The sequence below is a fragment of the Sander vitreus genome, chromosome 4, assembly GCF_031162955.1.
Source record: "Sander vitreus isolate 19-12246 chromosome 4, sanVit1, whole genome shotgun sequence".
NCBI classification, from domain to species: domain Eukaryota; kingdom Metazoa; phylum Chordata; class Actinopteri; order Perciformes; family Percidae; genus Sander; species Sander vitreus.
Window position 1 is genome coordinate 11,996,813 of NC_135858.1, and position 13,460 is coordinate 12,010,272.

The window sequence follows — 13,460 nt, forward strand, 5'->3', positions numbered from 1 at the left end:
CCAGTTAAAATAAAGAGAAGTAGAAAGAGACAAGAGAAAAGTTGACAATATTAAGCATTGTAGGAACAGTTCTACTATCTACTCTCCCCCAAAACCGTTTTTTCCATTTGCATTCGCACTGGCCAAGTGGCAATAGGAACTGGTAGGAGGGGTAAGGGAGTGACGCAAGCACTGCAATGGTCTTTATAGCGTTGTCACTTGACTCAAAGAATTTCTAATAAGGGAAGAAGTTCCACTCTCTCATTACTTCCGGCTTCTGAACTGGTTGCAGTTCCACCAGAGTACCATATAGGGGGCGCTCACAGGCCAGTGCAGAATGAATGGGACTCTATGGAGCTATACCCCTCAAAATCCACTTTTCTCAGGATATCATTTTTTGTCTAGTAATTTGAATGTTGCATTCGAAAGGGGAGGCTAAGAAAATACACACTGCTGGGTGTTAGATTTTTTTAAAGTGGCTTTTTTGTTCTAAAAAGCCTTTTAAAATGTCAATGACGTCATACACATATACGGCCAGAGATGCTGCTTTACGGCAAGCTCTGAGTCGCTTCCTTTCTTCTCTCGAAGCATCGACAACACAGCTGACAGGTTAGGCTCTCCCTGTTAATACACGTGCTAGAAAGAGGTTTGCTAATGTTTTAAAGACCACGCCGAAATATTCACTCTGACATTCTGGTTCTGCTTTGGATGCCGTCAAGCGGGATCTCCGATCGTAATCAGTCCTTCACTGACCAATCAGCATTCATTAGCAGAATGCTGTCGTGTTATGGGCAACAACGACACAACCTGTAAGAAATCGAAAGGACACAAGTACTCGTTCATTCAACTTTTGACCCATAATCCATATTGAACTTGCAAAAACTACAATCAAATCTGAGATTTCTCAACGACAATCAGGCGAAAGAGACAGATTTAGCCGTCTAGCTCATTCATTTAGCACTGGACCGCGATCACCCCCAGTGGAACTCTGGTGGAACTGCAACCAAATTCGGTACAATGGGGCTGAATAGGGAGTGGAACGGCTTTCCGTAGACGGGCTTTGCTTGACTTTAGCGCCACATACAATAACAAACCAGCATGGAGGAGGCCATCGGAATGTTCCTGTTGTGCCTTGCCGGGATCCTCATAACGGAGGTCAAATGGCGCCGTTTAAAGACTAGGGCTGAACACAGAAAATGAAGGCTCCAGCGTAATATGATCCTAATTAATATGATGGAAGAAGATAGAAGAGCAGAGCGCAAAAGGCAAGCGAAACGACCGGTAAGTTTAACTAGCATTAACAATTAGCTGGTTGAATGTGTGATGTTTGTCTTATGAATTAGCATACGTAGGCGAATTGCAACAGACAATGAAGAATATGTACTGTTTGTGTTTCAGACGTTCCTAGGTCACTAAGGGTTCCTATACGGAAAATGAAAAAGGAAAAAGACCCTGCCCTGAAGTAGGAGCTGAAAGAGTTACAGGAACTGCGGTCAGAGGAACTTAATATTCCCCAAATTGGTCCAGTTGGAACACGAGAAAAAAAGGGTTCTAGGAATGTTATGTTCTAGGAACGTTATGTTGTAGGAACTGCAAAAATCCCTCCGGTTGAAAAGGGACTCATGTTTCAAGACACTAAATGGGACAGAAACTAACTGGGATTCCACATATGAATATTGCACAGCAGATTTGACAGACATAGCTGTAGATGAGGAACTCATATATATCAAATGTCATTTATTTTTCTGCATAAGACATTTATTATTTATCATTCAAGAATGTGTGCCAGGAGGACTGGGACAGGGATTAAATAAGGACAAAAATTAATGCTTTACCTTCACTGTTAGAGTTACACAGATATTAACTTTGTATTTCCTTTGATACTTTACTCAGGTAGGTACATTATGTTGTTGATATCATTAAAAGGTAAAATATGTGATACAACATGAGGCTGGATACAAGCTACACCATTTGACATAAAGGCTCTTTGATCAATTTACAGTTTAATAATTTGTGTGATATGGTGCCTTTCAGATGATGCAAGTGTGTGTAGCTTCCACTGAAGCATTGCACTGCTATGTAGCAGTATAAATACTAAGAGGAGGGTTGCCTTTCAGCAATACTGGAGATATGCAAGTACATCTTTTCAGTTTCAGGCTTTCAAAACACAAACATTACACTATTTGTACTTAAATCTGCAGATTTATTTTAACTCATGTATTTACAGATGATGGGAAATGTGTGTTTCTTTCCAGATAAGGAAAACAAAATGGTAAAACTGTTATGAAATTGCCATTCTGGCATCTTTGTTTTCTCTTTGTGAAAATAGGTTTTAATAGCACATACTCCTAATTTCATAATTTATAATACTTTTATATTATTTTAAATCTGCATTTGGCAACATTTCGTATAAGATAACGTCAGTCTTAACAGCTTAAATCACACAATTGTACTGACAAGAAAATGAACATTGTATTGTTCCTAATTGAGACCCTGTAGATTTGCGCAAATTATTCTTGTGCTGTCAAGTGTTGTCACTGGTGGGAAGAGAAGGAGTCATAAATTAATATTTAAGAGCAAAACATATATCTTTCTCCTGAGCAGCAGCAATTACTTGAGAAAATATGTCTTTCTCATCATCTCCACCTCCCACTGTGTTCGAGGGTGGAGTATTGCCAAAACTTTAAGTGAAAACAAAAGAAAAACCTATTAACAGTTGGCAAGAAGACTTTTCCTTCTCTCTGCAAATTCCAGTTCTTTATTCAAAATAAATGTCCATCTTGCAGTGCAGAATGACATGAAGAGTAAATGCTCAAAAACCATGTAGATCATTTAGAAATTAACAGTAATTTTGCAGTGCTTCTTGATGTTGATTTGAGAGTATGTAAGTATTGCATATGAGACTCCTCTTGTATGAAATGAATGAATGAATGATGATGGTATCCTGGACTGTATCACTGAACTAGGCAAAGATCTTAGTGATGAACTCCCGGAAACGTTTAGCGTACTGCTCTGGATGAACTGTTGAGATTTCAGCTCCTGCCTGCAAAAACACGCACCCACCCACGCACGCACACACACACACACACACACACACACACACACACACACACACACACACACACACACACACACACACACACACACACACACATACAGACTCAGATGATTAGGGATAACTGAATGGAAAATAATAAGCATTCCTTTACATTTCACAGGATAGAGATGTAAAGACAGCATATGCCAATCCAATCCCTTTTGGGAACGCTGGTCTCTTACCCCATGCTTGACAGCCTTAGCAGCGTGAGCAGCTTTCTTCTTGGTGTCATACTGTGTCAGCACGTCAATCAGACCCATAAAATACACCTCCCTCTGGGGTGCATCTACATGGGAGTGATTTTGATTTGGTGAGTGATATGCACATATAATTTAATTGCTGCATCCCAGCATGAGATGATGTGTATTACAGCACAGGGCTCATATAACCTACTTAAATTCACCAGAGTTATCTCAGTTGTCAGGACTCACCTACAGCGCTCTGAATAGCGTACACATCCACGTAAGGGTCAAACTCGCCAGGACCCATGGGTTTGAAGGAGTTCATGTAGCCACCGATACCCTCAGGTGCCATGCTGTTTTCATCCTCCTTTTCCTCTTCATAGGACGACTCTATCTCCTCCTCCTCCTCCTCCTCCTCCTCCTCCTCCTCCTGCCTCTCAGCCCGCTCCACATCATGGATACCCAGCAACAGGCTGTAGTCCATGAACCTCATACGCACCAGAAACTGCAGTAAGGGTACATGTACACATGCATAAATTATGTCAGAGAAAACAACGGCTGCATGCTTCTTCATCATTGTTACTTACCTCGATATCTCTGTTGAGCTTTTCAACAACCTTCTCCTTCGCCTCGTCGCTCACATAAACTTTTTGCATGTTATTCCTGAAGTCTACATCTTTATAAGTGGGCAGCTCCTTCACCTGGAAATATGTGAAGGTCATCTACTGTGAATTTTGCCTAGAGATCACAATATTCATTAGCATTTTTCTCATTAAAACACAATCAGCTATTCTATTTCCAGTGACATAAAAGTCAAATAATGTTATCCCAAATATTGTTTTCAGAATCAGAATCACAGTTGGAAAGATCAAAGGTTTTCACAGCCCTGCGGTTATTTAAACTCCATCAATTCAACCATTTTTAGTCTTTTTAACGAGGTCAGGCCAAACACAGGCTTCTGATGTTATTTAAAGTCTATTGCTAAGTGTTTCTTTTTTTTTTCTACGAAAACATTTCTGAAAATATAATATGAAAATCGCATTTGTCACAAACAATAACAATCAGATAAAATATAGGAAATGGGATTTCACACTCTGCCCTCAGTCACACATTTCAAACAATAAATATATCTGGTTTGTTGTAAGAGATGTCAAACTAGGTAAACCAGCATGAATATAAGCCCACACACATGCAGACAGGCTGGTGGCAACACTTGTTAAGTTGTTTTCAAAAAAGCATGTGACGATGAGTCATAGACTTAATTTAACCATTATTAATTTACTTACAGTTCCTATAACATCTCACTAGAATTCTTTCACATACCAGGGTCTCAACATTTTTAATTATTGTTAGAAAATTAGCAATGAATGTGTTCAGGGGGTTGCTAAGACGCATACCCCCAATTTTAAAAGATGTCAGTTTACTCTTCAGTAATTGAGTTGACAATGTCTGAGGGGGAGCTACGTTATGGGAAATATAGGATTCAGCATTTTTATGTGAGTGCAGTACTACATCACTGTAGTATAGGGCTGCACAATTAATCGCAATTGTATCAAAATCGCAATATGGACTAATGCAATATCCAAATCGCAGGGGGGTGCAACATTTGTAAATGGCAAAACATGTGTCAAACAATTCTGAATTAAGTACTGTGGTGCTGCAGAGACGTCCCGGCCTACAAATCGTATCCTACAGACTAAAGAAAAACATCTTTGTTTGGTACAGATCCTCACAAAAATCACACTATAATCATTTTAATTTCTTTCAATGTTAATAATCTTCAATGAAAATGAGAATAATGATACAAAAACAATCACTCCCTCCAATATCGTGAATCATATCGCAATATCAGTCAAAATAGTTGCAATTAGATAGTTTCCTCATATTGTGCAGCCCTACTGGAGTACCCCTTAAAAATTGTTGACCAGAAAATCATTTTACTGGTGAAAGAAATACTGAACCTACTTTTTAGGTTACATCAACATGTTCTCCTTTAACAAGTCAATCCATATACACTAGCTGTGTCAAACTCTTTATTTTTACATTCTTTTCATTATTTTATGAAATAGCTGACCATATTATAAAAGGTAGCTAAGCTACCCTTGCAAGATCTAATTAATCATCATTTCAATGAGACTGTGTCACATTACATCAAAAAGAACAGGTTGAGTAGTAAATTACTTTTTTTTTTCTTTGCGGCATCCATATCAGCAGACTATCTCTTAAACTCTCCAAGAGGACACTCATGCTCACTTTTTAGTGAAAAACAAATCTGACTTCAGTAAATTCGCAATAATCAACAAACTTGTATGACTGCAGAAAGCACAGTTAAACGAGAGCTTGTCATACAATGTTTTACCTTCATTTGATCTCACCTTCTCTTTAAAACTTGCCTCACGAGACACCAGGGACCCCTGAGGAAAGAAAAGACCCCCACGGTCACTAATAGGTAACTGTTGAGCCAAAATATAACCATATTCACAAAACAACTGCTACAATCACAATCCCCTGAGAGTCAGTGTCTTCATACTTGATGCATGAATTGCCACGAATCCAAAAATGGCTACATGAGCTTAAGCAAAACTAAAAACATTACAGATGCTTCGACACACGCGACTGGCCCATTAACAATAAAATGTCCATACTGATTACTGTCTCTGAATCCTCATCTACAGTAGCTACACGCCTCCTGCAGGGTTTACCTTGAGGTCATACTTCCTGTGTAAGTGCAGTCTGTGGCTGAACATGTTCCTCATAACTAACAAGTAGGTGTCCTCGCTCTCCACACTGACTCTGTACATGGCCAGGAACTGAGGGAGCAGCGTACTGCCGTGGCAGGTGACGATGTGCTAGAAGGGAACAGCAGTGAATAGACAATGAAGGATGAGAAGATAAAGGGTGCACCAACCCAGCGGTGTGTGAGGCAGTGCATGCATTAAAATGTAGCACAATGGAGGAATGTTTGGAGGAAGTGTGTCCACGTTTTGTTTGTTCTTGTGCAAGCATGCGAGTGATGCGATACACAGTTCTGCCGGTGGTTTCACACCATTCCACAGATCTGTAACAGGCAATAAAGCGCCAAGAAATGCAACAATGCGTCAGGAAGGGCAGAGAAAAAGAGGATTTCTAGCAAGTTAACATAACAAAGCTGGATTTAATCTGCTTTGCGAGTGTTTCATGTGGAAGAAAAATGCATTTAAAATATTTGTAAGACCTCAAAGATACCAACAACGTGTTTTGGTGAGTAACACTTAATGTAAACATAACATTTGTTTGCTTAGTCTGAGCAAGTTTCATCCCCTGATGACGACCGTGAGATGCAGTTTAAGGCTCTGAAAAAAGCTAATAAGCGGACCTTAAATTATGATTTACTTATTCTTTTTTGTCAAATAATGGCTCTTATGGGCTAGGGTTTGTCTTCAAACATTTTACATGGTCATAGGCAAAACTCCAATATTCTGTTTATCTAGTCAAATGTCAAATATAATTCTCTGTTTAGTTAATGTCTTTAGAGAGTGCTTCTTTCCCATCAGTCTGCTCTTTATAAATGTCTGTAGGAACAGAAACAGTCATGACAGCGTGTCTTTGACTCATATTAAACATCTTTGTAGATCATGTATCATTACTTGTAGACAAAAAACTCTCCGTTTGAAATTCAAACACATATCATTTAGCTTTGATGTTGTAAAACCTTTGCCATGGCAACCAGGGTTATCACAGAAAGCAGCACATTTTCTCCTGGTATACAAAAGACGCAGAAAACACAAAACGAGTAGAAGAGTTCATCTCAAACTAGAAACTCGATTAACTAAGATATTGTTTTGCTCACTGCGAAAGGACATTTAAACCTCCTGTCACAAGTAAGCTTTCCACCCTGTGTTAGTCCTACCTGGTGATACTCAGAGAGGATGCCGTGCACTTCCTCCACTTCCTCACTGGAGATTTCTTTTACTACCAAAGTACGGTCATATGATGTCAGCATCAGCTTCCCGCGTTGTCCCTCCTCGTCTTTTAATGGAGGACTACGGGCCAGAGACACCTGTTGGTGACAAAAAAGACAGCATCTCTAAATAGTGGCAACATTAATTATAAAATACATCTGCCCAGTGAAACCTGTTACATCCATTACACTGCTGTCCTGTTTAGTATTGTTGTTTTACTTTATTACCTTTAATACACAATAACAGGCCGATTGGGCTTCATTTGTCATATAGAAACAACACTGTATATAGGTAGAGCACACATACAATTACCTAAATCTGTAGCTATAAATATTCTGCTTGGGGGGAGTGATTAGACAACGTAAAAATAAATTTTATTTAATCATTTATTATTAATAATAATACTAATAAATGAAATAAAATGTTGGTTTTAAGGTCCCAACCAAGATAGTCAATAACTGGTGCCCACTTTATTATAAAAACAGGCACTCTTAGCTGTAGCTGGGCAGTCATGTATAACAGCGTCCTGAAAAACCTAATTATTATTTTTTTTTTTTTAAGATAATTTTTTGGGCAAACCTCATTTTAACCTTCTAGTCAAATTCTTTCCAGAGTTGGCTTCCAATCCCCTTGTGGCATCTTGAACATATATTCTCCCAAGAATCATCCCCTATTTTTACATTTTTAAATATAAGCCATATGTGTGTTATCATGATAGAACATAAAAAGCATTTTGCACTGATGCACACTATGTTTCAAAGAAATTTGCTGCATCACTGGTAGATGTGCAGAAATACAACTTTTATCACCACATACAGTATGCCTCACATTGTAATTGTGTGCCAAGTGAATGTGTGCTGAGCAGAGCAGATGACGACTCTGTCTGCCACCTGGCACATGCAAATATCACACATATAAATGCAAATTTAGAAGGGAGCAGCTCAATACATGCAGTTTCTTAGGAGAGAAAAAAAACCTGAAAAACCTTGGACACTGTGTTGTCTCTGTTTTTCCATCTTGTTAAGGGAGGTATCTTGTTTTTTTGTCCATTCTTTTTGTTTATAGGTGTACCTGGTAATCTTGGTCCTCGATTCCGAAGTGCTCTCGCAGGTTTCTGAACACCTGCGGACAGTAGTCTTTGAATTTGAACTGTCCTGGAAGATTCTCTCTGAGGAACAAATACATACAATAAGAACAACGCAGCTTGATATATTGTGCTGCAACATTCCTCACTCAGCGTCTAATCAGCACCTGTAGTTGACTGGGACCTCTACCTATGCTTCATTAAATACAAAATGTCTCTTCCTAATTATTTTTCTTACAGCACATTATTTCAGTGCATAAAATGAACATGTTCAAATGTTGTGATCAAAAGAAAAACGTGATTAAATACAGCAGTTTCTATACTGATGCTCTTTCAAACTGAATTCAATCCAAGCGAGACAGTTACCAATTACAAATCATGTTTATTAATTAACACCATATGCATGTGTTTAATGGCATGTTGGTGTCAAGTCTCTTGTCTTTCAATGGTCCAAATTGACAGTTGCGCCATTGGTTACGTTTACGCTATTTGACTGAATTCTCTTTCACATCCTGCTGTTTCAGTTAAGTATTTCCCATGTCAAGCAACGTGAAAAACACTTGAGTTAATCTCACCAAGGTAACCAAGGTTTTTTTAACTTGAGAAAACACATTTTATTGTTCGTCCCACCTCTGTTTATAAGTCTTTACACAACCTGGATTCCTGAATGGATTAAAAGATTATTGAAAGCCACTCAGGTTTTCTAGACTCCATCCATTTAGAAACGGAACCTTGAGGCAGACAGAGTGCATAGCACAGCTTTCATAAAGAGTTATTATTTTAAAACTTTGTCTAATAGGCTTTTTATGACTGACGCTCATCCTCTGTGAGCCCCACCACATTTTCTGATGAATTCATCAATTTAGCTACTTTCTGTTTTGTTTGTATGAGACTTATGGATGTCATGGTGTTACACATACCACTGAACCACTCAACTGCATTTCCAATCCTGGTAAACAGTTTCATTCTTTTACATCACCTTGACAATATTGCCTTCTGCACACCATCGTCTCTAGACAAGCGAGAAAAAATAGTTTTGGCTAGTTATTGTGGCTGTAGCCGTGGCAGGGTTAAAGGTATTGTGTAGAAAAGCATTGTTGTTTTCTAAAGGTGGGGCTGCAATTTCTGATAAGCACATCAGGCAGGTAAACACATCAGAGGAGCCTCTAAAATCTGTGCAAAACACAGGAAGCAGGATGAAGGTTCCTACAATCAGACGGACAGAGTTGAGCGGAGCACAGTACTTGTTGAAGAGGTGGTTGCTGACTTTGATCTTGGTACTGGCTTTGAAGTCGTCTGGAAGCAGCATGACAGGTACAGGCACCTGGCTCAGGTCATTAATCTGCGCATGGTCAATGTCAACAGTTAATGAACATATTTACACACAGATATACATGTAAACTCATAATAGTGTCCGTATAAGCAGCCCACGTACCTACCGAGTGATTGACTCCCCACATCAGCACGCTCAACACGGGGTCACTGGCTCGGAAAACCTCCACTTTCTGCTGCACAAAGTGTTTCTTCTTTGTCTTGCTTTTGGGCGCCAGAGTGTTCAGAGGGTTGAAGGTGGCACCTGGAGAAGACATCGCACTTTCACACGTATCTCAGTCTGTGAGCAGAGTTTGCATCTGTGGCGTCCTGTCTATGTAAAGTAGCCTGAAGCCCGCCTTGTAGGAGTTTCTGCAGCAGCAACCTGCTGCTGGCGCTGTAAGCCGACTATAACTAATAACACCTCCTGGTCCAGAGACTTCGGTCGATGCAATGCAACAATAATGAGATCAAACATCGACAACCCCGGGACAAAATCAGCATTACAGTCAGTATGACGAAACACTGCAGAAATAATATTTAACCCCATCATGTATGTGATGTTTGACTGATTTTCAGTGGTGGAAAGTATAATGTAAGTACATTTAGCCTACTAAGTACTCTACATAAGAAGACCTACACTTTTTAAGTAGACTACTTGTAGGCCTACTTTAGTCTACTTGAATATTTCCCTTATTCTGAAATGGGCTGTTCTGCTAAATGACTTGTACTTTTACTAAAGTAGCCTACCATTTTAATGTGTGTGAGTAGCCTATATATGTGAATGAATATTTCTAGACTGTGCTACTTTTACTTCTTCCACCAATGCTGATTTTTATCTTGGGATAATAGAATGAGTTAGCATGTTATATGCCTCTTATAATAATAATAATCATCATCGCCACAATTTTCCAATAAGCCCTCACAAATAATACAATCGTCTTGCAATACATTATACATTTGTGGAACTGTAGTTAGTGGTGATTTTGTGTTAAAGTGTTGTGAAGCAATATCTACCACACATCGCAGGTTATGGCCTTACTGTGAACTTGAGTTATGAGCACATTAACCAAAGAGTACATTTTGCTTATATTGCTTAATTTGAAGGATTTTTGATTTTTTCTTCTTCATTCTTGATGTTGATTTTAAGGATTAGATGGATTTACTTTTTGAGCAAAATCATATTTATTTAAAAAAAGGTAACAAAAGGTATTTTAAATGCACAAAATCCACAAAGCATCCATAAAGTCATGTTTGCAATATTGCCTGTCAGTGTCAGTTTTAACCTTCACACACCTTCTCTTATTGTTCAAGAGGCACATTTTCTTCATGAATGAAAAAAAGAAAAGAAATCATAATAATAATGCCCCTCATCTAATTCGGCATTAGAAATTCTGGTTCTTAAAATAATACCTCTGGTGTCTGCGCTGATGGGCAACCACTGATAAATTACTTACTCAAGGTGAGCAATTTTAACATAAATAGAATCTCATATTTAAATTATATGTACAGCAATTACAGTAATACAATTACAGTGGTTTCAAAGTGAAATATATAATAATACATGATACATTGATCCAAATCATTTTGTTCCTGATCTTGGTTGATGGCTTGAAATATTAAAATGGAGTTAAAATGTTGAAACATGAATGTCAACTTGAATTTGTGAAGCTCCAACTGTAGGTGCAGTTTCTACAACGTATGCTACAGTGTGAAACTAGTCTGGATAATATGCCCGTTAATATAAATGTAATATAGTGTAAATATACATCTCATATAAGTAGATACGAAAGTAATGTCTAATCAATACAGCCCTTATATGTTCAGTAGAGGGCGCAAGGAGACAAAGATTACACCAGATTTGGAAACAGCTTTTCATTGGTGGAGAGTTGTTTCTGGCTAGTGGAGAATGGGATGTGAGACTGTGTTGAGCTCCTTTAGACTATGTATTGGTGTTCCTTCATCTTTATCTCGTGTCGGTAATGAAGCTTCAGCCTCTCCTGCTTCAGTCCAGGTTTCATGCATTTTAACAACTCAGGCCGCCCTTCTGTTTAGCGTTTGAGGAGACAGGCATGCCGTTCGGATCTACACACCAGCACTTGCCACGCCGCTTACCTCGAGACGACCAACACTGCACAAACAGAACAAACAAATACAGCCACACAGGTTTATAGAAAAGTCTTGTTAATGTCATTTCCTATATTTTATCTTTTTTGCAAACTCACCTGCTTCTTCCTGAAGAAACCACGCTTGTCACAGTTAGGCATGTAGATATCATGATTTGACTTAAATAAATGGGCATCAAGACCTTCAATAAGTGTGTTTAGCAGTTTACGACATGGAGCCTGTAGGAAGAGTTTAACAGATACATGTGAGTGCCTGATTGAGTGTAGTGTATGTATGGTTTGTCTAAATAATTAAGATAGGATTTTTTTTTACCTCATCTGGATCCTCAGTAGGAGCTGGGTCTAGGATATCAGATACAGACAGACATTTAGCATGTGTAATGTACTTCACTATTAGTTAACTAATAGCACTAATAATTCTAAAAGCACTAGTAAAACTGCATGCCACTGTACTTAATCTGCTCTTTTTATCTCAACTATTACTCTCTTATTTTTAATACATTCTGTGTGTGTATATATATATATATATATATATATATACATATATTTATACTTATATTGTTTGTTCTGTTTAACCTGCTTGTTTAACTTATTTTAGAGAATGTGTAACGTGCACCTACAACACCAAAACAAATTCCTTGTATGTGTAAAAAACGTACTTGGCAATAAAGCTATTCTGATTCTGATTCTGATTCTGATTCTGAAAACCTATCTCGATAAGAAAACCAATAGTTATACTGCGACAACTGAGCCATATAATCATTTTTCATGCAATCTACTGGTTTCACTTCATCTCCTGTTTTAATGTAAGAGCTTGTCCGGGCCTGAGCAGTTGGGCCGTGGAAAAAGAAACTCATTGTGTAAAAACAGGTGTGTTTCTCTGTTCACAATTCCTCTTGACTATTCAGACTCATGGTCACATAATAGCAGGATTGATTGACTGTGAAATGTAAGGGCGTCACCCTGTCGAAAACTGACAAATAAATTAGCAAATGGTGAGTGTTGGTGTTTAAAAATCCATACACCATGAACCTCACCTACTGAAACCTGAATTTCGTCTTACCTACAGTATGGACATTTTCAGTCGGGCCGACACTGCTGGCATTACTGCAGACTCCCCTGCCTTCCAGCAGGGCACGGAGGGGCCTTGGCTCGTCCTCTGAAGGTGCACAACGTAGACCATGGGCGCAGCTCAGAATGTAGACCCCGCATGGTTCTCCAATGCCCGGAGCGGTGGCATTTAAATCTACAGCAGGCTGAATCTGTGTGGACTTTGATTTACAGGTGGGACATCCTCTGGATGGTGTGGTCAGCGGCATTATTGGGCTTGACAGAGCCAGCTGCAGGAGGAGCAGCACCAGGATGTTAAAATACAGAAACATCTCACAATGAAAGTTGTCCACTAATAAACGGTAACAGTCAAGTCTCCTACAACTGACTTGCTGAGGACTTCTGATCCCTCTTTTGCACTATCTTAGTTTAGTTCCACTGACTGCAGTTTGCATGTGTGTCGAAAGGTGGATAGTAATTCCCTCAAGCCAAGGCAAAGTGATAATGAGGCTGTCAGACACCACCGCAGCAGCTTTTAAAGAGTCGAAACCAGTGGGGAAAGGTATGGGAGGGTACGTGATGGAGAATGTTAGTTTTCCCTCTCATTTCCACACAGCTGAGCACACCCCGTTCCCCCTTGTCTCTGACACACACTCACGCATGCTCATACCATTTGTTGTCTGTCATCTT

General features: G+C 39.0%; 2 protein-coding genes across 5 annotated transcripts; both read right to left on the bottom strand.

The window, feature by feature from the left end:
* Positions 1-2,161: 2,161 nt before the first annotated feature.
* LOC144516740 (phosphatidylinositol 5-phosphate 4-kinase type-2 gamma-like) lies at positions 2,162-10,094 on the bottom strand. 4 transcript variants are annotated; one of them, XM_078248282.1, is made up of 11 exons: positions 9,723-10,092; positions 9,528-9,625; positions 9,263-9,295; positions 8,271-8,367; positions 7,148-7,297; positions 5,961-6,107; positions 5,634-5,672; positions 3,846-3,959; positions 3,508-3,763; positions 3,259-3,362; positions 2,162-3,022 (listed from the first exon to the last, which is right to left on the bottom strand). In XM_078248282.1, the coding sequence occupies exons 1-11, from the start codon at positions 9,870-9,872 to the stop codon at positions 2,942-2,944; spliced, it is 1,269 nt and encodes a 422-aa protein (XP_078104408.1). In that variant the 5' UTR covers positions 9,873-10,092; the 3' UTR covers positions 2,162-2,941. The 4 variants fall into 4 exon arrangements, with proteins under 4 accessions (XP_078104408.1, XP_078104411.1, XP_078104410.1 ...); XM_078248285.1 differs by having other exon boundaries at positions 9,719-9,809; XM_078248284.1 differs by lacking the exon at positions 5,961-6,107 and having other exon boundaries at positions 9,723-10,094.
* A 660-nt stretch (positions 10,095-10,754) lies between these two features.
* Positions 10,755-13,102, bottom strand: LOC144516741 (insulin-like growth factor-binding protein 6). Its single transcript, XM_078248287.1, has 4 exons — positions 12,784-13,102; positions 12,034-12,062; positions 11,820-11,939; positions 10,755-11,725 (listed from the first exon to the last, which is right to left on the bottom strand). Exons 1-4 carry the CDS (start codon positions 13,100-13,102, stop codon positions 11,621-11,623), a joined length of 573 nt encoding a protein of 190 aa, XP_078104413.1. The 3' UTR covers positions 10,755-11,620.
* Positions 13,103-13,460: the final 358 nt, after the last annotated feature.